We start from the raw sequence: 25,049 nt of genomic DNA, 5'->3' as shown, positions 1-25,049 counted from the left end.
GGCGGGCGAGGGGAAGCCGGACGCGTGAATCCCGCTGACCCATTTGAGAAAGATGGCCCCAGCAAAGAATGCACGCGCTAGCGAGAATAGACTCCCTAGCGAGAACAAGCTCCTAACTTCGCTCGTGCGAGCTAAACCGTCAATCTGGGACCAGAGATCTATGAACGCGGATCTCCGCTGAAGTGCTTGGATCTCCTGGGCGGAGCCGAACGGATCGTCGTGTCGCATGCAAGGTCGGAAGCGTGTGTCTCAAACTGTCGCGTGCGGCAATTCGGAGCGGCGTTCGGACTGTCGGATCGGACGTCGGATCGGACGATTCTGCCGTCCATGTGTCTCGCGCTTTAAGATCCTGTTTTTTTTTTCCAATAAAATGAATCAGAGCACAACGGACAGACGTCCTTCTACCTGCTAAGTGACTGGCCTATAATATCGGCTCTCCATTACGAGATCCTTCAGCTTGGGATACACACTGCTTCAGCGTACGTTCGACCTGGCCGTAGCGGACGCTACCATCTCAGCCAATCGAGCTCTGGGAATTGAGCACGTGATGCGCTCTCCGCCCGTCACCGCTGCGGCCGTTCGTAAGTAAAAACTACTAAAACGAACTCGCCAGAAAAAAATATGTTTAGCATACGCTGGGAGGGAATACGCCTTATTACAGTGTTATGATATCTCATGTTGGCGTGGCTTAGATTATCTAGCGTCCAAGATGTCGTACATGTAATGGCTCGTTCACACTTGCGAAATAAGCACTCACCGCCGACTAGATTCGATCGCCGAAAAACAGATCGGGCCGTTCACATTTCTTGCCGCCTGCGGAGTACGCGGCGCGAGCGTCTTGCAGTTTGCCGAACAGACGAGAGCTGACAAAAGCTCCCAAACCTCCTCCTTGCCCGCGCGCGTCTCGTTGCCATCACCGCCAGCTCGTCAGCGGGGATCGGAAGGCAGCAAGCGCCACTTCCCCCATGCGTTTTGATTGGCTAGCGGCACGAAAAAACTTTTTTCCGGCGTTTAAAATTGGTCCCAGAGCGATCTTGCTCACCGCCGGAAATTCTGCTTGCTTTCGTCGCCGGACGTTCTCGCGGATCCGGCCGCCGGTTCACGAGTGTGAACGAGGCATAAGCTGTATCTTTTAGCTCCGCAATTTTGTATTCTGCGGATGCTAGTGTGTAGGAAGAGGAGCAAATGCAAGACGTACATTTAGTTTCATTTCACCTTTGTCCTTGAAAACCAACCTACCGCTAACTTAATTGCGTCGTTTTTTGAAGTTTTTTTTTTAAGTTTTGGTTTTAATAAAGCGCATGCGCACGTATCGTGTTTTGTACCGACATATGCCAGGTCGTTCCAATGCTTTCGACCAGCATTCTATAGCAAACATATTAAAGCATTCGTTTCATTTACCTGCATTGCTCTTACTTCCTAACGTCGTGCTTAACGTAATAAGGGTTAATAAACATTTGCCTATTCCCGCCTGTTGTTTCGTTTTGTTTTGTTTTTTAATTACAAATCACAAAATCAGAGCAGACGCAGGAAGTAATATGGGCAGCATGGCCACCTGTTCGAGTTGTTGCCTGTACTCGCTCGGCGCTCCAGAGAGACGTCGATCAAACTGTTCGTGGCTGGATGTTATCACATATAGCGACGTTTACAACGCCATAAAAAAAAAAAAAATTCTTTTTTGTGTAGGTTTCCTTTAAGCTCTTGACTCAGAAACTCGAAAGCCCATTTTTTGTGACATGAGGGAGTTTTTGCAGATTGTTTCCGCCGTCTAGCAAGCCTCTCCGCAACCCGCTACGATACTCGGAGCTCTTCAGTCAAGGCCATCACCGCGCAGGCGCAGAAGTGGTTTCTTCGTTGCGAAAGGCTGAACGGTGGAGGAAGTGCGGTCTGAGAAAATTCCCTATGCCTCATTTTTTTCTTACTGGAAAGGAGCAACAAAACGGGATGAGGAAGCGGTCTACTTCTAGTCACGCTGACCGCGTGTTCGGTTCAGTGAAGGATCTTATTTGACTGTTCATGGTTTTCCGTTTCTTAATTTTTTATGTGATACAATTTCTAAATGCTATGTCTCTTGCTGGTAAAGTCAATGCAGCGAAACAAAAATTTCAAAGAGGCTTTTTGTAGTGTCGACTCATAATGACAATAATGTCCACCACAAGTTTCAACCACGCTACGTCCAATACTTGCACCTTAAAGTTTTCTTTTTTTCTTTCTTGCAGCAAGAGAAATAACATTTAGAAATTGTGTCAAACAAAAAAATTGCACCCTAAAAATTTTTTTTGAAGCTACAAACATAAATTTTCATGCTCTTTAGAGAGGGGTTTAAGTCAGACACATTTGGAAGCAATCCAAGCGGTCACAAAAAGGCTCTAAGTACAAATTCAAAATTCGATTTCGAAAAGCCATAGCAGATACGTCCCTAAAACAAAGGCACACTTTTATTTTATGCAGCCTCTTCTTATTATTGTTGCGTTACTTCCTGGATAAAATATGGCACATATATTTTAGATATGATAGATTTAGATGGGTTAGATTATCTAGCTTAAACATTTTTTATAGCAAGGGTAAAATAATGTTTTGACCGTAATGCTTCCACCCCAGTACCACACAAGTTTCTATAGCCAGATATAAAAATGTAACAGACATGAGTGAATGAAATTGGTGACACACAACTTTCTACAGCCGGCCGTAGATAATTGAATGTTCGCAGGGTTTTTGCACTCGAGGAAAAGTCCTCTACACTAGGCTAAAATAGCTTACTGAGCGTTTGCCTATAATTTTTTTTGAACATTCATTGCGATATGGCTACCCAAAGTGAATGATCGCGTGTCTGTAGCGTTCGAGTCAGAAATATCTCTATAGTCGGCCAAACAAAATCCTATGGTCGCATTTATTGTATTATAGCAGGTCCAAGAAAACTCAATGGTCCAGATACTATACATTAAACACTTACAAATTCTATAGCCGGCTAAGGAGAACTAAATAAATGTTTAAGCGACTACGTTTTGAAGACATGCGCCCTTTCATACAATGGTTAAACAAAATAAGATGGGAGAGATTCTTTACGCTGTGTGCCATAAAATTTTCTATAGCTGGATATATTGTTTTTATGATTGACGTCATGATGGCGCTTATGACGACGACAAAAGGGAGGCAGACAACACGGAGCGCTACTTCAACGTTTATTTTTGAACAATAGGGGGGGACATATTGCCGCGCGCGCAGCTGGCCAAGGAGGCAGCGCGCGCGTGGCCTAACGGTTATCGCGCTTGCTTCCCACGCTGAAAGCCAGGGTTCGATTCCTGGCCGCGGAGACGCATTTTTGTTGACACTGTAATGTAAGGTTCTGGTGAATTCGAGAACCGTCTTGCTGATTCGAGGTTAGAATGTTCCACGCGCCGAACCTTCTACGCCGAACGATCCAGAAACCCACGAGGGTACATAAGGGATTCCGCAAAGCGAGCGGAGTCAGTCTCGCCCCAGCGCTCGATTCTGCTGACACTTCGACGCCCACGACGCTCTGCTTTCTTCTGTTTCCTTCTCTATTTTTGGCACAAGTTCGCCACATTAAACATTTATTTATTTCTGTTTATTTCTTGTTTATAGGTCACGCGACTCACCACCCGTCACATTCTGGTGGAGGTGCGGGGTACCGCATATCCGTGCAGCGCAGCCCTCCGAATTCCCGCAGTACAAGTCGGAATCCAAGCTCCCGAGGATCCAACGAAGACCAGATCGAGACTCGATCAAGTCGCCGCACCCAAGGGCTAAACCCGGAATACGGACTTCTACCACCCAGGACCAGGCAGCCGACGATGGCCAACCAGTCGCAGACCCCCGCCGCTCCTGCCGTCGTCTACCTACCCGTCGCTCCTCCGACACCGGCTCCGTTCCACGGCGAACTCCACGAAGACGTTGAAGATTGGATCGACCTATTCGAACGCGTCGCCCGCCACAATAGCTGGACCAACGAGCAACGGCTGCAAAACGTGTATTTTTCGCTCGAGGGGACTGCCAGAAGCTGGTACGAAAATCACGAGTCTTCATTGACATCCTGGGACATTTTCAAGAGCCAGCTGAAGGCGACATTTGTCAACCAGCACCGCCGAGAGAGAGCCGAAGACTTACTGCGTACCAGGACTCAAGGCCCCAACGAGAGCATCACCGGCTTCGTGGAGGATGTTCTCCGCCTAAGCGCCTGCGCCGATCCTCAGGCTACCGAGGAGAAGCTACACCACCTGATGAGGGGTGTGAAAAGCGAGATTTTCGGCGGTCTCATCCGGAATCCCCCAACAACAGTCGACGAGTTCATCACGGAGGCGACAAATATGGAACGGGCCTTGCTAGCCCGCGCCAGACACTACCAACGACACCCTGGCGTAACTACTCTAGCGACATCTAGATCCGACCTGGGCACCACCCCCCCCCCCCCCCCCCGGCATCCGTGACCTTATCCGTGAAGCCGTCCAGGAGAAGTTGAAGAAGTTGCTACCTGCTGCCACAAGCCTGGCTACGCCCTCAGTCGCCGAGATTGTCCGTGAAGAACTTCAGCAGGCGCTGCAGCCAGAAGTTCTCACCAGCGCCGCTCCTGAACCACCGAAGCTGAGCTACGCCGCAGCTACGCCGCAGCTACGCCGCAGCTACCCGACGACCACCGCCCCCTGCTCACCCGTATACGGCGCCACCTCGACGTGAACCTCTAGCGCCGCAGTATTCACGACGCCATGAAGATCGGGCGTACGTCCGCTCAGAACAAGCTGCTTCACGAAAGACCGACGTGTGGAGGACGGCCGATCGACGCCCGTTGTGCTACCACTGCGGGGAGGCCGACCATATCTACCGTCGTTGTCCCTACCGACAAATGGGCCTGCGTGGGTTCCACCCGAACGACCCACGCCCGAGGTACGGCGAACGCCCTCACGACATCGAGGAGTACCTCCGACGTTCGCCCTCCACAGTGTCGTCTCTCCGCCGTGAAGCCCGCTCCCCATCGCCACGACGTTCAGCCTCCCCAGCGCCACGATCCCGCCGAGAGAGCCTGTCTCCCCTGCGTCGTCGGGAAAACTGACTGCGGAAACGCCTGGAGGTGACGTTGCCGAAAACGACGGAAGCAAACAGCCTCTAAGAACGCCGGAGCGCTCCCACTCTCGTGACGCCCCGCATTGCACCGACGCGCCTGCAACGGTGTCCAACAACCTAAACGTTGTTATCGATGGCCAAAACGCATCCGCACTCGTTGACACCGGGGCAGACTACTCAGTATTGAGTGGGAGGCTCTCTCGCCACCTTCGAGAAGTCACGACGCGTGGGATGGACCGCATATACGAACCGCCGGAGGACACCTCATCACGCCTGTCGGAAGGTGCACCGCTCGCGTCGAAATTCACGGCGAGACGTGTCCTGTGAAATTCGTCATTCTACAAGACTGTTCCAGAGACGTCATTCTCGGTATGGACTTTTTGTGTGAATACGGCGCCATCATCGACCTTGGAGAAAACAGATTGACGCTGCGGACACCTGTTCCGCCTTCAGAGAAACTCCAAACTGCGTCAGCCGCCGTCCGAGTCGCTGCCGACCACGTGAATCTGCCGCCGCGATCAAGTGTTGTCGTACCTGTCGTGACCGATGCAGCTACCCGTAGCGAAGTTCTTCTGGAAGGTAACCTCCAGTTGCCCCTGGGAAGAGGAATAGGCGTCGCACGAGGAGTAGCTGAACTTCAGGATGGCCGCACTGTGATCCTCGTGACGAGCTTCCGGAATGAAACGCAACAGCTCACAAAAGGTGCAGCCGTTGGCCACGTCGAGGATCTCCGAAACAACGCCGAAACCGCCGCCATTACTGAAGAATCCTCGCCACCTCAGCAAGACGGTACGTCGCCAGCGCAACTCGACATCGACCCTAAGCTTCCGGACCCGAAACGACGGCAGCTGATTAACCTCCTCGCCGAATACCGTGACTGCTTTGCGACGTCGTCGAAGGTACGCCAAACAGCCGTTGCGAAGCACCGTATCATTACCGAGGACAACGTGCGTCCTGTGCATCGATCACCGTACAGAGTCTCCGTTAAAGAAAGGGAGGTGATCCAGGAGCAAGTTCAAGAGATGCTGAACGACGACATAATCCAGCCATCAAGCAGTCCGTGGGCCTCTCCAGTCGTACCGGTTAAGAAGAAGGACGGAACGCTTCGGTTCTGCGTGGACTACCGGCAGCTGAACGCGGTGACGAAGAAAGACGTCTACCCACTCCCCCGAATCGACGACACGTTAGACCGGCTGCGCCACTCTCGATACTTCTCATCGAAGGACCTGAAGAGCGGCTACTGGCAGATCGAAGTCGACGAACGGGACCGAGAGAAGACAGCTTTCGTCACGCCGGATGGGCTGTACGAGTTCAAGGTAATGCCCTTCGGACTATGTACGGCGCCAGCAACTTTCCAGCGTGTTATGGACACCGCACTGGCAGGACAGAAGTGGCAGAGCTGTCTGGTCTACCTCGATGACGTCGTGGTGTTTTCCAGCGACTTCGACAAGCACTTGCGACGACTCCGAGCTGTTCTTCAAGCCATACGGACCGCTGGACTCACCCTCAAGCCGTCAAAGTGTCGGTTCGCCTATGACGAACTGAAGTTTGTAGGTCACGTGGATAGCAATGAAGGCGTGCGCCCAGACCTTGAGAAGACTCGCGCCGTCGCGTCATTTCAAGTGCCGACAGACAAAAAAACCGTGCGAAGATTCTTTGGACTTTGCGCCTACTATCGTCGCTTCGTTCGGGATTTCGCACGGATTTCCGCACCGCTCACAAACCTCACGAAGGACGCCGAGAGGTTCGAATGGGCCGAGGAACAGCAGCAGGCATTCGACGAGCTGAAGCGGAGACTCCAGACGCCTCCGGTTCTTGGACATTTCGATCAGGATGCGGACACCGAGATTCACACTGACGCAAGTAACGCAGGACTTGGCGCGGTACTAGATCAAGTACAAGAAGGCACCGAACGAGTCATCGCCTACGCAAGTCGGACACTGTCCAAGGCAGAGAAAAATTACTCCACGACTGAGAAAGAATGCCTTGCGGTCGTCTGGGCAAACACGAAGTTTCGTCCGTACTTGTACGGAAGCCCGTTCCGCGTAGTCACGGACCACCACTCGCTCTGCTGGCTTGCGAACCTCAAGGACCCGTCAGGACGCCTCGCTCGATGGAGCCTCCGGCTACAAGAGTTCAACATGACTGTGGTTTACAAGTCAGGACACAAGAACAGCGACGCTGACTGCCTGTCCAGGGCCCCTGTCGAAACACCTTCCGGCAGCAGCGACGACGATGATGACGAGTGCTTTCTAGGGGCAGTGAACACCGATGACATGGCACGACGTCAACGAGACGATCCGGAGCTGCGAGCCTTAATCGAGCACCTGGAAGGGCGCGGCGGTACCGTACCCCGTGTTTTCTCACGAGCCGTGCCGACCTTCACCATTCGACAAGGTGTACTCTACAAAGAGAACTTCGGGAACAACAACTCGCCGTGGCTGCTGGAAATCCCGACCGACCTTCGAGGGGAGATCTTTCAAGCATGTCACGACGACCCGACGTCCGGACACCTTGGATACAGCCGGACACTGGCCCGTATTCGTGAAAACTATTACTGGCCCAAGCTCCCCAAGACCGTCCACTTGTACACACGATCATGCCACGAGTGCCAGCGACGCAAGAAACCTCCGACGAGGCCGGCCGGACTCCTGCAGCCTATTTCTCCTCCAACTGCACCCTTCCAGCAGATCGGAATGGATCTACTTGGTCGTTTTCCGCCTTCGACGTCGGGGAGCCGCTGGATCATCGTCGCCACAGATTATCTCACGCGGTACGCCGAAACGAAAGCTCTTCCTTCGGGGACTGCTGTGGAAGTTGCCAAGTTTTTCATTGAGTCCATCGTCCTCCGGCACGGCGCTCCCGAAGTTCTGATTACAGATCGCGGATCATCGTTCATGGCACAACTGACCCAAGAAATCTTCCGACTCAGTCACACCAGCCATCGTCGTACAACTGCGTACCACCCGCAGACCAACGGGCTGACGGAGCGACTCAACAAGACAATTGCCGATATGATCTCTATGTACGTCGACGTAGAGCACAAGACGTGGGACGAAGTGCTGCCCTACGTCACGTTCGCCTACAATACGGCGGTTCAAGAGACCACTGGGCTCACCCCTTTTTAGCTGGTACATGGTCGGAAGGTAACGACCATGCTGGACGCCATGCTGCCCCATGAGCCATCTGACAACGAGAGTGACGACGCCCAGGCGGTTGCTCAACGCGCCGAAGAAGTTCGCCAGCTCGCCCGACTCCTGATTCAGCAACGTGTCGACGCCGGCCGCTACAACCTTCGTCGCAGGAACGTCCACTTCCAGCCCGGAGATAGGGTGTGGGTATGGACGCCCATCCGTCGCCGCGGCCTCAGTGAGAAATTGCTGAACCGATACTTTGGACCCTAAAAAGTGCTTCGTCGACTCGGGGATCTGAACTACGAAGCGATGCCCGACGGAACACGGACTTCGTCACGCCGCCCTCCACGTCCGGAAGTCGTCCACGTCGTGCGACTGAAGCCGTACTACGCTCGATAGGACTGTGGACCTTATGTGTTCCAAATGACTCTTTAGTTTTCCGTTATTTTTATTTGTTTTTTTTCGGATTGCATCGGGACGATGCACTTTTTAAAGGGGGGAAGTAATGCCGCGCGCGCATTACTTCCCCCTATTTCCTAAAGGGGGAAGTAATGCCGCGCGCTGCCAAGCAGGCAGCGCGCGCGTGGCCTAACGGTTATCGCGCTTGCTTCCCACGCTAAAAGCCAGGGTTCGATTCCTGGCCGCGGAGACGGATTTTGTTGACACTGTAATGTAAGGTTCTGGTGAATTCGAGAACCGTCTTGCTGATTCGAGGTTAGAATGTTCCACGCGCCGAACCTTCTACGCCGAACGATCCAGAAACCCACGAGGGTACATAAGGGATTCCGCAAGGCGAGCGGAGTCACTCGCCTCAGCGCTCGATTCTGCTGACACGCCGACTTCGACGCCCGCGAAGCTCTGCTTTCTTCTGTTTCCTACACTATTTTTGGCACAAGTTCGCCACATTAAACGTTTATTTATTTCTGTTTATTTCTTGTTTATAGGTCACGACTCACCACCCGTGACAATATATACACTCACACCGCTTCACCTCAGCCAATCCCGGGCCTCACCGTCGCTTGCAAAAACGCTATCTCTTCGACTAACAGGTCAACGGAGGCGACGCTGACACACTGTGCTCCAGACTGTTTTATCAAGTCTGCTTCCATTATTTCCCTGACCGTCTTATCCTTGTGTCTGGCTAGAATCGCGCACGTGTTGAACAAGGGCCTGCACCCACAATCGTGATCATGAACTGAAAGATGACCATCACGGTGGTAATTAACATTCAAATTGTGCTCCCTTGTTCTATACTGAAAACGCGAGTCCAAGCTATTTTCCGTTCATCAAACAAACCCCGCTCAACACGGGTACGTTAGCAGTGTGGAGGGGATTTTTTTTTTTCAGTATATAGAAATATGAAAACCTCATTGAACTTTTGTAATAATACACGGCTTTCAACTCGTGTTTTGACACTTATACATCGCAATTATCAGAACTTAGCCTTAAAAAGATGGTGAACCAAAATTTGGACTTTAAAAAAAAAAAAACAATGCTGGAGATGTAGGCGGGACGCTACAATCCCTACAACACTACTAGTAAGGCAATATCTCAAATGGACGGCCGTATTTTTGGAAAAGGAAGTCAAGATTGAACCAAACCGACGAGGCGCGTGACCGTCGCTTCGCTCCTTCAAGGCCGCGAGGCGGAGAAGACGCGAGGCCGTTCCCTCTCCTTCTCCGAGAAACATGATGCCAACATTCCTGTCAAATACGCCTCTTTTTTTTTAAATATACGGTCACCCGTCCGAGATAGCGTTGTATGAGTGATGTTTTAATGTTTGTAGCATCCCGTGGCATGCCTTTGCCGCGTGTTTTGGGGAATCCAGATTTCGGTTCAGCATCCCTTTAAATTGAGAGGCAAATGGAACAACTTGGTTGTCCTACGACAATGTCCACCGCATGACCTCACACCGTGGTTCCCACGACCAGCATACCTCGCTGTAAGTCGAGAATTAATTTGTACTTCAGCTGCGATTACAATTTCGAATCGCAACATTTTGCTGTCAATTGTGTGTTCGCTCTTTCTTGTTCCACGGTAAACAAGATATCACATACAAGCTACATGTACTTTGATTGTTGACATTTTGTGCTGCCCTACAAATCTACGTATATGCCGGCCAGGAGGTTAAAATCAGGGCACAAAAAACAACTTCCACATCCTTCATTTCACATAGGTCATGCTGACCTTCCAGCTATACTGTGCAAAATAGACAACGCACGTTTCAAGAATTGTTATTTTGAAACCTAAAATGTCTCCTAACATCAAAATGTGCGGGATTTTATCATTGCCTGCCTCGTCTTATATACAGCCACGCTCGGCTTTATTCGTATGTCGTGAATTCAACACTTTTTTTCAGAATGTGGCACGCTCTTCTGAAAAGTTTTGTATGGACATATTTCATCGCTGTGCTGGATGGCGCAAGTAAGTAGTTATTATAAAATGTTATGTTTGTCAATCATAATCACGTGATAATGTAATATTTTAAATTGTAGGTAACAGTATGCATTTTCCTCCAAACGTAAACGCGTTCTTCATTTTTTTTATTTATTTGATTTATGTTGAGTGCCACAGAAAAAGCGCTAGGCTTTCTAAGTCATGCACTAAGAAACAACATATCTAATCCACACAATAATTGGTCTACATATCAGAGTTAAAGACAAACGTCAGCGCACTCTCGAAGTTTTTCTTCAGTTCAAAAGAATGACAATATCAAGACTACCTGAGCTAGATTCGAATTTATTCAAAACCAGTTGAAAACGAGTCATGGGATCAGTTTTGTACGAAAGGAAAATATAAAATAAGCTGTAAATATGGCTCACCCTCTGAGGAACATGGAAACATACACAGTTCAGTAGCGCCGGTGAGTCTAGGCCACCATGTAGAATATTGTTCAAGAACATACAATCCCAAATCATCCGTTTAGTACACCAACATTTTAGACCAATCAGACTACACATTCTTTTTGTATTTATAAAATACAGTGGGTTGTAAATAACGATCGTAAAACGCGCTTATAAAGTTTCTTCAAATATGTTCAATACTAGAGGATGTGGTCAATTCAGCGGAGTTTCAGACGTCTGAGGCTAACAATGGAGGCTTCGCGAAAGGGAACGAATAACCTGAGAAAAAAAAAGGGGGTTCCTAAAGATGTTATATCTACGTGTTATGGCGCCTAAAATGCGCAAAGGCAAATTGATAACATGCGCAACCCGGTGTTTAAACAAATCTCGGTATCTGTATAAATACCCAAGTTCCCGAGCAGAAACACACGACTACTAACAGTCGTATCTAAAGAGTAGCAGGATTGCATGCTGACACGCTTTGAACCGAGAGAATGAATTTGTGTTTTCGACTCGTTTAGGACACGATCATTAGGCGTGCACCACTTATAGCTAGTACACACATCACGTTGAAAACAGCCTTAGCGAAAAACAGCATATTTCTAATATACTTGTGACGAACTCAGTACGCATACTTTTTGTAATAACTCCGTGTGAATATGGCCGATATAGAGTATACTCGCGGTGTAGTTATGGCGTGTTTCAAGCGTAAAAAAAATGGGTTATGGGGATATTTATACAGCGTGTAGTTGGTCATCCATTAAAGTTGCGACGAGTCACACGCTGTAGATGAGTATTTTAGCCGGTGCAGTACAACCGCTAACCTGGGGTCTTTAACGTGCACCACGCAGTAGTGATACACGACCGCACGCCGGTACGATGCTCATCCAGATCGAAACGGGCAGGCGTGGTGCTCGAACCCAGAATCTCTGGGTTCTGCAGCGCGAGCTTTCGCTCCACGCGCGTCGAGCTGGGCGTGCGCCTTATCCCACTCGGTCACCGATCCCCCCTTCAAGTGTACCTTTATGCCATACTTTGAGTATGCTCCCACTATATTTCTAGTGATCTGGAAATTCGTGCTCCGAATATATTACACATGCCTCATAAGCGTGCCTACATTTATGCTTTCCAAAAATACAAATGAGCAGGTTTAGATACCCATATACGTGAAAAAATAAAACCATAAACTCTTGTATAACAAATGGATAGCGATGGATCACATTTGTGTTCTGCTCGTGCTTTTTTTTTTTGTTTTTTAAAGAGTGTTTATTTTTATTGTTTACTTAATACGACCGTTTGCCTAGTTTGGAATTTTGCACTTCCGAGAACCTTGCGAATTCCAATAGATGCTTTTACAGACGAAATAACACGGACACTAAGTTCCGCACATGCAGATACGGGGTAGGGAAGAATGACAAAATAAACAACAGAAAAACTCTATTGTTAATAGGAGTTGCAACAAAGATACGAAACAGCAACAACAATACACCGCTTCAGTTTTGATCACGCTTCGCGGGAATGATCGAGAGATGCCAAAAAACCTTGGTGGCGTACTTATGACGAAGTGACAGCGAACTCTAAACCTAGATGTCACGCAGCACAATCATGCACATGTCAAACCTTTGAAGCCACTCAACCGGATTCGACAGCGCTTGAATGAAACAGCGGTAGGTGATACAAAGCGCTCTCTCGCTGATCATGAGCCAGGAACTGGACGTCAGCCTGAATCTCTCGTAAATGAGCGGGAGGACGGCGGCAGTCGAGGCGCTCGGTGAAGTTCGGCTGACGTGCGGGATGGTATACAGAGCGGGTGACTAAGGTCCACGGAGACGGCGGTGTACAGCTCCATAGAGTCCGCTCGAGACGGAGCTGGCGGTGGCCGAGATTGTGTTCCATGACCTGGCGCCGGCTCTGCTGGCGTCGGTAATCATCCTTTCGAGTCTGAAACTCCCGAACGGCCCCTCACCGCCTATACAAAGCTCGACGACACGTTACCGCCCGGACAGCAACGTCTTTCGTAATCGACCGTCGATTTTCATCGGCTTCCCGCACACTGCAAGATCCCTGTAAACAATTACGCTGATCGATTGGCCAAGCTAATCTACGTTGGGACACCGTCCGCTACCTCTGCGAAAACAGTGACATCATGGAGAGTTGACTCCTCGACTACGATGTCGACAAGCCCGCGCGGCTAGCGCTGCTCGAGAATGGCCTCTTCCCAGCTAGGCAGAAATAGCCGTATACCTGGCCGGTGGCACGTGGACAAGACCTCTTCTTCTCGCCGAATCCACACCCGCAGAATTTCTCGAACGCACGTGAGTCCCGTCCAAATTGTAATTATAAGCATTCCTCTAAAATCAGAAACACATAAATTCGAACAAGGACTAACCCAAACTCCCGTACTCCCAAGGTTAATCCACAACCCCCCCCCCCCTTCCAAAACAAAAAAAAACGATTACGACAATTTTTTTTCTGTTGTTGTGCCACCGAGCTCAACCTGCAAGCAGAGTACGCATGCGATGTCCGACTCATATTGGGAAGGTGCCCTGCGCACCTGCCAGCGTAGGGGCGGCGGTTTCATGTGATACTGGATATGCATAATCCGCCTCTGGCAGCACAGAGCAACGCAAACGCTAAGTCGAGGAGGATGACGGTCGTCCACATTCAACGGAAGTCTCGCAGTCACCAATACCCGAAGCGCGTCCAACGAACTCAGCACAATGTGTCCGATTAACAAAAGGGAAATTACCGAAAATTTGGCACGAACGTATTCCGGCCGTTTGCTACTAAAAACAATGCCCTCAGCTGCAACGGGTGAAAGCAGAACACTTAGGACCGTATTTTGGAAACCGGACCTACGTGGCCGCAAATTCGATAGTTGAACGAGTAAAAAAAAAAAAAATGAAAGACGTTACCAATTCTCTGTAATGTCGAATTAGAGCGCAGCTCTAGAGGAGGAGAAGAGGGTACAGAGGTGGAGGGTATGCCCCTCCTCCCCCATCCGTACCTTCCCCTCCTCCTCTCCGCCTCCTCTCCCATTCAGCGTGAAAATACGCTTGTGTTGGCATCTTCGATTTCTTAACTGGAACCTGGACAAAGTTTGGTTACACTCTTCAGTTGTTGTAAGGCAACTAGGCACGTTTAACTGTTCATAATGTATTAACGGAGGTGGTTGCCAAATCAGAAACAAAAAGTGCGTATTAATTGAGCGGTGCAGCTTAAAGGGAAGATGGGGCACTTCTACATTTGAGAAAAAACGCTTGAATTGCGTTCATTTGGCCTTTAGATTAACAGATATCAAAATTGTATTTTAATGCGACGCGCCGGAGAGCCATACGAGCAATTTCAAAATAGGACTGAAGCCCCGCCTCCCTAGCCTTGGGCAGCCAAAAGAGCCGTCGATGACGTCACGGACAGCGACTGTCTTTCGCGTTTTTCTCGCGTTTAACAATACTTACGCAGCAAATGGTTTGAGTATTCGGGTTCACGGGGTAAAAATATACTAGAATTCACTTCTAACTCATTTTTTCCAAGAAGCTCCGTAGCTTTCCTTTAATTGCACTCGAAAAATTTGTTTCCCTTATTTCCAGCAAATGTGTATCACGACCCTTTTGCAAATGTATTTATCCACTTTCTACAGAATTTCAATGGAAAATAGTGTATAGATTATATAGATATTAGAAAGAAAATGTATCCACTTTTGTATCCACTGCTTACAGTTTTTTTAGCCGCTTTTTTGAGCTATACCTTCTTTCTGATCAATTGTATTTCGAGGAATGTTTAGGACCGTTGAATATTGTCAAATTCCGAATAGGGTTCTCAGTGTTTGGTATTGGCTCGCCCGCAGTGTGTTTCAGGCTATGCTAATTCGCGTGTTTCATATTAGCTGGAAATTGGGAATTCGTACTCTTCGCTGTGTGCTTTGCACTCTTATTATACTCTTATGACTGGTAATGATAGCGATGTCTTATTTATTTCTTGACTTACTTCCGGAGCCCGAGTCGGCGTGAAAGTGAATGGACCATTCAGCGTCTTCCCTGTGGAAAATAGTTGTTAACTTGTTTCCGCGAAAAATCTATTACGAAGTGTACGATATGCCAAACTCCTTCATATTCATTTTTTTAGATATCTTTTTCTTGTGAAACATACAGAGCGCCTGAAGTAAATTATGTATATACGAGTGTGGTCCAATAAAATGTTTTCTAATCACTTACTGTTGTTGACCCCCCAAATGCTCCACCAGTGAGGAATCAATGCGGAGGTTGTGTAACTTCAATGTTTTACAGTAGGAATAACCAACAAACAAGATATACGCATCCGTTGTGAAGTGGAAATTTTCTTTTATACATTTTGTACGAATTAATATCGCAAAAATTAAAATAAAACTGCGTTAACATCAAAAAAAAAAATTAAACAGCAGCTCCGGGAGCCGAAGAGCTCCCGAGAGCGTCGCGAGGAGCGACGCAAGAAGGAAAGATGGGGAGAAAGAAAAGGGTGCCGGAGAATCGGAGCAGAAACGCCCAAACCGAAACCGAAACTAACTTCACCGGAACCGGAACTAGATTGTGTTTAATGCCGTCCGCTAAGACCGCTAGCTGTCACTGGTCTATCTGGGCCCTGGGGCCTAGGCAACGTTACTAAAACACTCAGTTGGGAAACTGCCATAGAGACTGCTCTGAAAATGTGTCCCCGATCTGTCCTCGAGCACCGAGCTAATGGCGAGCACAACGCCGCCATTTCTCCCGCAGCGGCCCCTCGAGGAAGTGCACGTGACGTCTATTTGGGCTTTAATCGGCCATTTTGGGCCGAAACAGATACAACGGAAGAGGTTACACGGGTGCCACCCCCGTCTCCCCAGCGGACGCGCCGCGTCGTACTACCGAAGTTAAAATGGACCTAGATTGGGACGCGCTACCTGAAAGCACCGCTGAGGCATGGTTGTATAAAAACAATATTAATGAATCTTTTCCAAATACCGACGGCACCAGGCGGTGGCTGCACGAACTAAAAATCGAGGGAGTGACCTACCTGCGCTACCAATCAATAATGAGAGCTACGCTACCAGTTGCTTCGCTCTCTGAGCAGCGTCGCGTGCCCAACGCGGCTTTAAAGAGGAAAATCCGTAGCGTCCACCCAAACGTCGTGTTTTTCTTTCCGTCCACTTTCTTTTTTTGTGTAACACAATTATATATATGCTGCAATTACGTGTTCTACTCGTCGATTTACAGCCTCAATCCGAATTTCCTCGATTTTTTCGTGCCAATTTCCACCGCTTGGCATCGGGCGCTCGCGCGTGCGCAGAACGCTTCTCGGAAAAGGTCCATTGTGCCGCAAAGCTTTGCAAACTAAAGATTTTAAAAACATCGCGCGTCCTTCATTTTGTATTAAACTCCAATACATTTCATACAAAAAGAGTCTTTTCTGTTTGTTTTTACGCAAAAACATGCTTTCTAAAAGCTCAAGGTGACCACAGTACAGACAAATGATAAAGGGTGGCGCTGTTGTCGTATTTAGCTCGGTCTCGGTGGACGCCAGCGGCCCAGGTTTCGACGGCGAGTTTTCCAACTGAGTGTTCTAGTAACGTTGGGCCTAGGGCAGTGTCCGCTGTTTACCTTGTGTATATCACTCTATGGTCTCGTGACGCGTAGTCACTCGGTTGGTAAGGAAACCGAGCCAGCTAGGGTCGTTGCTAGGTACCGCGTGTGACCAATCGCGGTGAGAGGCACAACAGGGAAAAGCGCGGCGCGACTCTGGCAACTACGCTGCCATATACAGTGGCTCTACCAGCTAGTTTCGTCAGCCACCGGCGCTGTGGCGCCATCCCGTGGCGATGTTGCGAACTTTAGATACGTGCACGCGCTTCAAGAAAGTTCAAAGTCAGCGCATCTACCAGGGCACTAATGAAAATACTGCGACATAATTAGACCTTCATAATGCTAAGGTGCAAATGTTCAGCCCAAAGTACAAGCGCCTGCGTAAATATAGCTATAGTATTGTTTGCATCAAAGTGCGCGTGGCTAAATTTGGCTCATGACTCGCGAAAAAGAACGTAATAAAACGTTTGTGGAAAGTCAACTTTATACTCGAAATGTCGGAAGACATCATTTCGGAGGTGCAAGGAATGGAACAATTGTACGCTTTCAATAATATCTTATAAATAATAAAAAAAAAAAAAACTGGGAAGTACCAATTACAGTAACGTCATTACTTTCGTAGTTACTTCAGAGAAAGTAATAGTACTATTGTCACAATTTACTGTTTTTCAAAAAGCAACTCGTTACAGTTAAACGTCATAAAAGAGTACCGAAGTTATATACAGTAGCGCTTTGGTACCCAAGACTGATTTGTATGACTAACGTATTTTGCTACCAAATAATGTTTAGAGATAGTGTACAAAAAAGCTTTGAAGACGTCAAGAGTGAAATCTCAGGTTCGAACCACGGCCGTAAATCTACACACTCGGTACTCTTGTCTGTTGAACTACTAGGCCTAATCATTGGGCCATGGGTTGGGAAACAATTGGTTTAGAAGGTTCACTGTATCTTGATCTCCTTCGCTGCACCTTAAATTGTCATTATTACCAATATGTCAGTGACCCAACAATATGCTGCATCTCGAGGGATGACCGCCATACATAATGTGAACGTTTTTAGTGGTTGCATATGAGTAGACGACAGGGAGTTTTAGTAGGTCGTCCTTCGATAACGGTACGCGACAGCAATTCGGTGCACACAAAAAGGCGTCGGGGAGGTATCTGGTATCGTAATCGGAGTAATCGGAACGATCTACTAAACCTCCCTAGTGTAGCGTCCGAATAGTCTGAACTAAGTTACGGTGAACTCGTACAGTGAACGAACTTGAGGCTTAATAAATAATATGTTGGGAAATTTGGTCGTGAGTCGTCAAGCCACGCGCTTATGTTTTTTTTGTTGTTTTTTTAAGCACCCCATTTTGTTTTTAAATTAACAAGCACTTAAAATTCGATGGTCCATGTTTGTCTGTATCGCGCTGAGCGGTGCCCCATAAGATTAAACCATGCGTAAAAAGATCAAGAGCTAAACAAATAACTGAAATAGCTCCTCACCTAGAGCCTGCGAGAGGAACTTTATGCCATATTTTTATAAGCGGTCAGTTTGCGGTAAAACAAATAATAGGGCCCTTTGAGAAGTTTGCGCCATCTAGTTGCGACTGTGCCAATTATCCGAATACACCAATGCTTTGGCACATGCACTGGCCATATATTGGACACAAAAGCTGCAGCAGTGTTCGACGTGAACCAAGCTCAGCTCGTATCAATATCGAGTGCTGCGCCAGCCTTTAGCGAACACTGGAATCCAATCGCACGGTTCGGGCCCATGAGATGGCGAATGGCAATGCCGCTTTATGTGGTCTTTCAAAGAGCTTATTGTTCACTTAATGTGTTTTTTTTTTTCGCTCTTAGGTGTTGGGAGAAGGAGGCTTGTGTATCCACATGTAATAGAGGCTCGAAGTGACGGGGATCAGCTAACACTCTTTATCGATGAAGACACCACTCTATCTCTGCAACCAGCCGATGTTTTTTCGAAGTCGTTTTTGTTGCAGTACGAAGAAGGGGGAACCCCAGTGAAACAATATGTGAGTGTCTTTTTTTTTTTGTATTTCGTTTTTATCTTCAAGCATCAAGTCTAATTAAGTAGGGCGTAGGGTTCAATTGCATTTCCTTCCCCGTTTCAGATGAATGGAATGGAGCTTAACAAAATGGTATATCATGATACAGATCAAAGGGCGGCCGTTTCTCTTGAAAGGGATAATGGACTACGCGTGGTAATGACGTAATAATTCCTTCGGATATTTTTTAAGTGTATTCGTTAAACGTAGCACTATGTCATTGAACTGAGCGCTATCATCCTCTAATATGGTGAAAAAGGCAAAAATCCAGAAACTTCTTTACGAAAATGCTACTTAGTTTCATAAAATAGTGAATCAAAGTAAGACAACAAGTGTATCTCGATACATATGCAGCCTGTAAAACTAACGGTTTCCAAGGCACTTCACACGACCTGCTAAAATGGGTTTCTCAACATATCGCGCTGCCATTTACTTCATAGGTGCAAGCCAGTGTTGCGGAATGGGCACCCCCATTCCATTCCAATTCCATTCCGGGGAATTAGTGTTTTCGATAATTCCATTCCTTTCAACTCCTAGGAATGGAGACACTGAGCCCATTCCCAATCCTGGAATGGCTGAGTCGCTCCATTCCATTCCTCCAATTCCTAAACGTTAAAAGTGTCACTTGACAGCTGCATTAGGTTGCAGGGTTGGGCAGAAATATTCAGAAATGTATTTGGAAATACTAATATTGGGACAGATGAAAATACTTGCCATATTACTGATACTCAAGTCTCAAATATATCTATAAAAATGTATCGTGATACGTATCGGAAATACATTTTAAAAAGAGGCAAAAAGTCTTTGGAAATACAAATACAAGGATACATTTTAGGGAGGGCAGAAATAGAAATACTGATAATACAATACATTTTTCAAATTTCTTTGAGACGCCAACTGAGATGAGGCTTTAAACTTCAAGTGTAAGATTTTTTTTTGTTCTGAAATTACTTTTTCGCAGGCTTGGCACTTCGCATTGAAGGTAGTGGTTCCGGACGAAGAGTCCTAAATGGGTTTAAAAAACGTTCCATCAAGGATTGACCGTGGCCCCTTCTCTGGCATCCTGTCTGACTGACCAAGAGCCCTAAACTCGTCAGACACAAAGTTGTAGCCGAAAGTTCGCGGAGCGCGCCGATTGGACGTCGACGAGAAAAACGCCAAGTCATCGTCGTGATTGTCCAATCGGCGCACTCCGTCAACTTCGGCTCCAACTTTGTGTTTGACGAGTTTAGGGCCCCAGTAATGCGAAAAGACTTCGACCTCTAAAATAAATTCCGTCAAAACATCACCACTTCCCTGTCCAATAAGGGCGCCCCTGTCAGCACTGATCACATGACGTCACGGTGGGATGAACTAGTATTCTTGAATCTGTAGGTGGTACCTTGAACATGAAACTTTACCCACGCTGCTGTATGAAAGGACAGTACATACTTTCATTGTAGCTGACCTCGTTGAAGACCATGCAGGCAGTTGCATTTAGAATTTTCGAGAAAAGTGGACCACCTGAAGCATCATGAAGCACATGTATTATCTTTTGTTACGGTTGAAAAATTGATATGGTTGCATCCCTGTTGTGACAGTCCTTCCTGCCGACTCTCCGCCTCCAACGCATGAATGGCAGTCTTCAAATTTCATGCATCATTCAAACAAAGACCTCGTGGATTGCGACCTGAGGTGGCCGGCATAGGTGCAAGCTCTTTGAGAAACAGCGCGCTCGAGACAAGTCGAAAGTGTACGAAGTCTAGGTCCGCACAGCGAGGCCACGTCTGGCCTCCTTCCTGGGTATCGGATCACCAGAGCAGCAGGTCACGTTCACGTCGGCTGATGACGTACCAGCCGTGCAATATTACAGGCGCAGACGCATTCGGATATGTGTTGAACTTCACTAGTAAAAGGCACCACCACCGCCCCCCCCCCCCCCCCCTCCCCTCCTTCCTCTGTTCTTTGCTTTGACGCTTGTTTTTGTATTGCATCTTTTTCTTCTGCTAGGGCCTTACGCGCGTTCGCAGTTTCCCCCTCAATTTATTTCTGAACAACCGACTTTCTGACTGGCTCAGTATAGCTGAACGTAAAAAATAAATAAATAAATAAATAAATAAAATATAAAGAACCTGGCCCAGTCCATTCCCATTCCATTCCATTCCGGGCAAAAGGCATCTAATTCCATTCCCATTCCATTCCCCTGAACGTTGCCGCCATTCCATTCCCCATTCCATTCCGGGGTCGCGAAAATGCGGAATGATTCCAGAATCATTCCAACTCCGGAGTGGCAACTCCGCAACACTGGTGCAAGCACGTGGTGAAAGTTTACAGTAAAAAAAAAAATATATAAATAAACTTACCTTGCGAAAAAAAAAAATACCTGTTCGGGGTCATTTACGTCGCCACTTCGCAGACGATGCGGGCATAAAGATAAGTACTGCCTTGCCAGCAGATGACGTGCGCAGCGTCGACGGAGCGCCGGTCGATTCAAATTTATAGCAAACGATCTCGCAAAAATAAAAAGAAACTAATTAATTGGCGCTTCTCTCACGTGGCGTACGCCATCTGTCGGCAGCATTTCTCTCTACGCGTGCGTCGTCCGCAAGATGGCGTCGCAAATTGCCTAGAACAGTATTATTTTTTTCTTTACCGGTGTAAGCTGTTTTTATTTATTTATTTATTTATTTTTTTTTTGCTAGAAACGTTGAGAGACCGATTTTCGCGGGCCGACTAAAGTGCCTTTGAAAGGTTAGGTTACATGCTGTGCATAGAAAAACAAATCTAATATTTCATCTTTGCAAACGATAGGAATAAGAGTAAAAAATGGCGTTTTCGGTTTTAGAGCGCAGCTCTTAGGCGCCCGTTCCGGGCTGAACGGCGTCGGCTTCGGCGTAACCGAACATTGCATTATGGAGCGTTTCCCATAATGACGTCACACGTGCGGCACGTGTGACATCACGAGGGTAAAATTTCCCGGTAAAATTAGCGGAAACGTTTTTCGCTAAATAAAAGGGAAGTTTTTTTTTGTTTTTTTCTAAATTTAGCGGGGAAATTGTTCCGCTAAATTTAGCGGGGAAATATTTGCGCTAAACTTAGTGGGACAGTTGTTCCGCTAAAGTTAGAGCGGAAGTTTTTCCGCTGAATGGGTGGGGAGCCGGAGAGGAGGAGGGTAGGTAACAGAGGGGGAGGACAAGAGCTGCGCTCTAATTCGGCGCATTACAGATAATTGTAAACATCTTGCATTTTTTTATTTTATTTATAGTTTGACAAACTTGTTTTAATATTTATCTAGCGAAAACGTTTTTGCTGCTATTTGTGAATATTTATAGGGGTTAAGATTTACTATCTTCTTGTAATATGTGTGGTATCTTTGGGGCGTTCATGATGTGTCGTTTTCTTCTTTTTAGGTAAGAAGTGTGCCAGTATTACAGATTAGTATTGTGCATAGGAGCAAACACATGCTTTGTTTGTTTGCGTTAGTGTTGCTTGCTCCACGTTGTGCATTCGCCATACACAGGGTGTAGTCTTACACATTTTTGTCTAAAATAACACACAGCAAAACACCTGTTCGAGGTACAGCGCACTGACGAAGAACTTACAGCCAGAACGTTTTACGAGGGGCTTGATAACGGTTCGATATACCTTATGAAACGGCTAAAGTACGTATTGAAATCAGAAGACAAAAGAAAAACACCAAGGTTTTGCAGTAAGGCCAAGAAAACCCCGACTATTTGTTTTTAGTCAGTAACACGTACCTTAGCTATTTTAATAGTTGTACCACTCGGCTATCAAGCCGCTCGTGAAAGTTGGTACCGTCGGTTCAATGTCAGTGCGCTGTAAGGCGAACTGAAGTTTTGGGGTGTCTTATGGGCTTGGTTTAAGAGCAAAAACATAAAACCCTTAATAGAGTTCATGGACACATGGCAATCTGCTGAAATCAACGAGGTAGAGGGGCTTGCATTCGAAAGTGACCAATTACAGGCCGATTGTACGCAAAAATGTCTACTCGTCACGTGACCAGGCCAAATACGTGACGTCACAGGAAAGATGGCAGCGCCGAGGCAGCAACTGGCCCCAGCTGTGCCGGAGCTTCAGCCGAAGCTTGTCGGAGGCGTTGTTCGTGTCGCTGGTCTGAGCGAGTTGACTTCAGCCGTCCAATGAAGCTGGTCGAAAGCGACTTCAGAGTTCAGCCTGGTCTCTCACGTAGGTATAACCTAAAAAATATGAAGGAACGGTATGCATTTTGCTGGTGATCGACGGGGATATTGCTGATATTGCCACGAAAGAGACAATCGGCCTGCGTTGGTCGGACCTCGGAGTGATTCGGATCTCCCAGGGATAAATTTCAACGCGACATTTTTGTGCTCTCATTGACCATCGGAACTTTTGAAATATGAAGTGAAGCGTGTTTAATCTATTTGGATACGCAGTTTAGCTACAGGAATTGCGTGAGTCGTGCTTGGTAGTCTGTGATCGTGGTGCCGCTTCGTTCAACCGACCAAAGGTTAACTTTGGTTGTGCGGCGCACCGATGAACTGGTAGTTCCCGTGCCGTGCTAAATGATGTTGCGTTGTTTCCTAAGTTGTTCCAACAGAGGCGTGCACTTTCACGAAGGACATGTGCGCGGCGCACCGAAGAGCTGTTTTCAAGGAGGTAGTTCTTGTGCCGTGCTACGTGATGCTGTGCTGCTTTCTAAATAGTCCTGGCGTAGACGCGCACTTTCACAGGGCATAGGTGTTAGAGTTGGTATTAAATCCGCTGGTCTGCCGCACGTTTCGTCGACATATACGTTTAATCAACACTCCATACGCGAACTGCAAGCTGCATGGATATTTCATGGCGCGTGTATCACTGCGGCGAGCGTTACCTACGCAGCCCACGCTTTTACACCTCTTCGCGGTGACAGCCTGCAGCAGCTCATTACCAGAAAAGTGGTCCCACATCCATTTAAGCTCAATTCCTCCACGGCAGTGATCAAAACCCCGAAGGAGTTGACTTACTCGGACAGAATGCCACTAAAGCAATGCAGCTTCTTTACTGGTCAGGATAAATTCTCTTGCTTCAGTTTTGTTATACTGTCATGGATGCTTGGTCCAATCCTTTTATTAATATTTACGATTCTGGAAAGTTCTAGACCATGCTCGGCTTTCATCGTATGTTCTGGTGGAGGCGCTGGGTATTTTATTCTTAGCCCTTCACTTTGTGTGCACCCTGGCGGCCCGTCAGCCGAGTTGCCTGACAACAAAACAAGGGTGGGGGGCTGTCCCGTGGCGTACACCCCGAGCGAGCCGTGAGCCAAGTTCAATCCCGAGCCCGGTAGAAAAACCGCAAGACGAGCGAGTCCCACGAGAGCGAACTCTGCAGATACACCATAAAGAACCTGAAATTCGAGTCAGTTGCTGCTACCAGGAAGAACCCCCGGTTTTGGTCTCCTGTCAGAAAAACCGAAGCAGACTAAGCCAACGGTGAGAAACCCGTAGCTGCAAACTGCGTCGGCTCCCACCACTGCTTGCATGCCCGCCGCACCCCGCATTCCAATGCCCTTTCGCGACAAGGTGTATGTAGACGTTGCGGAGGGGATTGAACAATATGATCGTATCGCCCAACACAATGAGTGGACAGAAGACCAACACCTGCAGAACGTATACTTGTCGTGGAAGAAACTGCCAGGCACTGGTTTGAGAACCACGAATCCTCCTCAGCGTTGTGGGAAGTTTGTAAGATCGAGCTGTGCACGTTCATCAGCCAGCGTTGACGAGAAAGGACCGAATGCCTAATTCGATCCAGGACACGGCCCCAGCGAGAGCCTCACCGCCTTCGTGGAGGATGTTTGGATCCTGATCAAGTGCCCGCGCCGACCCTCATTTTAAAGAAGATAAGAAGCTGTTAATCATCATGTCCTAAAGTGAGGAATAGCATCTTGGGCAGCCTTGTCCGGAACCCTCCAACAACATTGGAAGGGTTCATCACACAACTCCCCAGCGTCTCGACACTAGAGTTGTCCAGCTGCACCTTCGAGGCCATCCTCCCAGGAATTCGCGACGTCATATACAATGTTTTCCGGGAGGAGATCAGGAGGCTACTTCCTGTCACCAGTCGCCCGGCTTTTATTGGGAGTGCTGGGATTGTTCGGGAAGGAGTTCAACAGGCATTTAAACCGGAGACTTCTGCGAGCGAAGCAGCATGTGACGAACTGAAAGTGACTTACGCTGCAATGGCAGAACGACCGCCACCACCTGGCTAGTAGTATTCCAGTTCAACGGGGCACCCCAACGCCGTAGTATTCCCGACTTCGGGAAGATCTAGTGTAGGTCTGCACTGAACAAATTACAGCGAAAAAGACGGAGGTGTTGCCAACGGCCGA

The 25,049-nt window shown here is 47.9% G+C and overlaps 1 protein-coding gene across 1 annotated transcript in view; it reads left to right on the top strand.

Moving 5' to 3' along the window:
• The first annotated feature begins 10,573 nt into the window (after nt 1–10,573).
• LOC115321139 overlaps nt 10,574–25,049 on the top strand; it is a 153,704-nt gene continuing 139,228 nt past the window's right edge. The window contains exons 1-3 of the mRNA XM_040218599.1: nt 10,574–10,637; nt 18,498–18,670; nt 18,770–18,859. Coding sequence (XP_040074533.1) covers nt 10,574–10,637; nt 18,498–18,670; nt 18,770–18,859 — 327 coding nt within the window. The remainder of the gene's footprint in view (nt 10,638–18,497; nt 18,671–18,769; nt 18,860–25,049) is intronic.

This window comes from Ixodes scapularis, unplaced genomic scaffold, assembly GCF_016920785.2.
Source record: "Ixodes scapularis isolate PalLabHiFi unplaced genomic scaffold, ASM1692078v2 PGA_scaffold4__175_contigs__length_147842914, whole genome shotgun sequence".
NCBI lineage: Eukaryota > Metazoa > Arthropoda > Arachnida > Ixodida > Ixodidae > Ixodes > Ixodes scapularis.
Note: the sequence above shows the minus strand (reverse complement) of the source record. Positions and strands in the feature narration are given on the sequence as shown.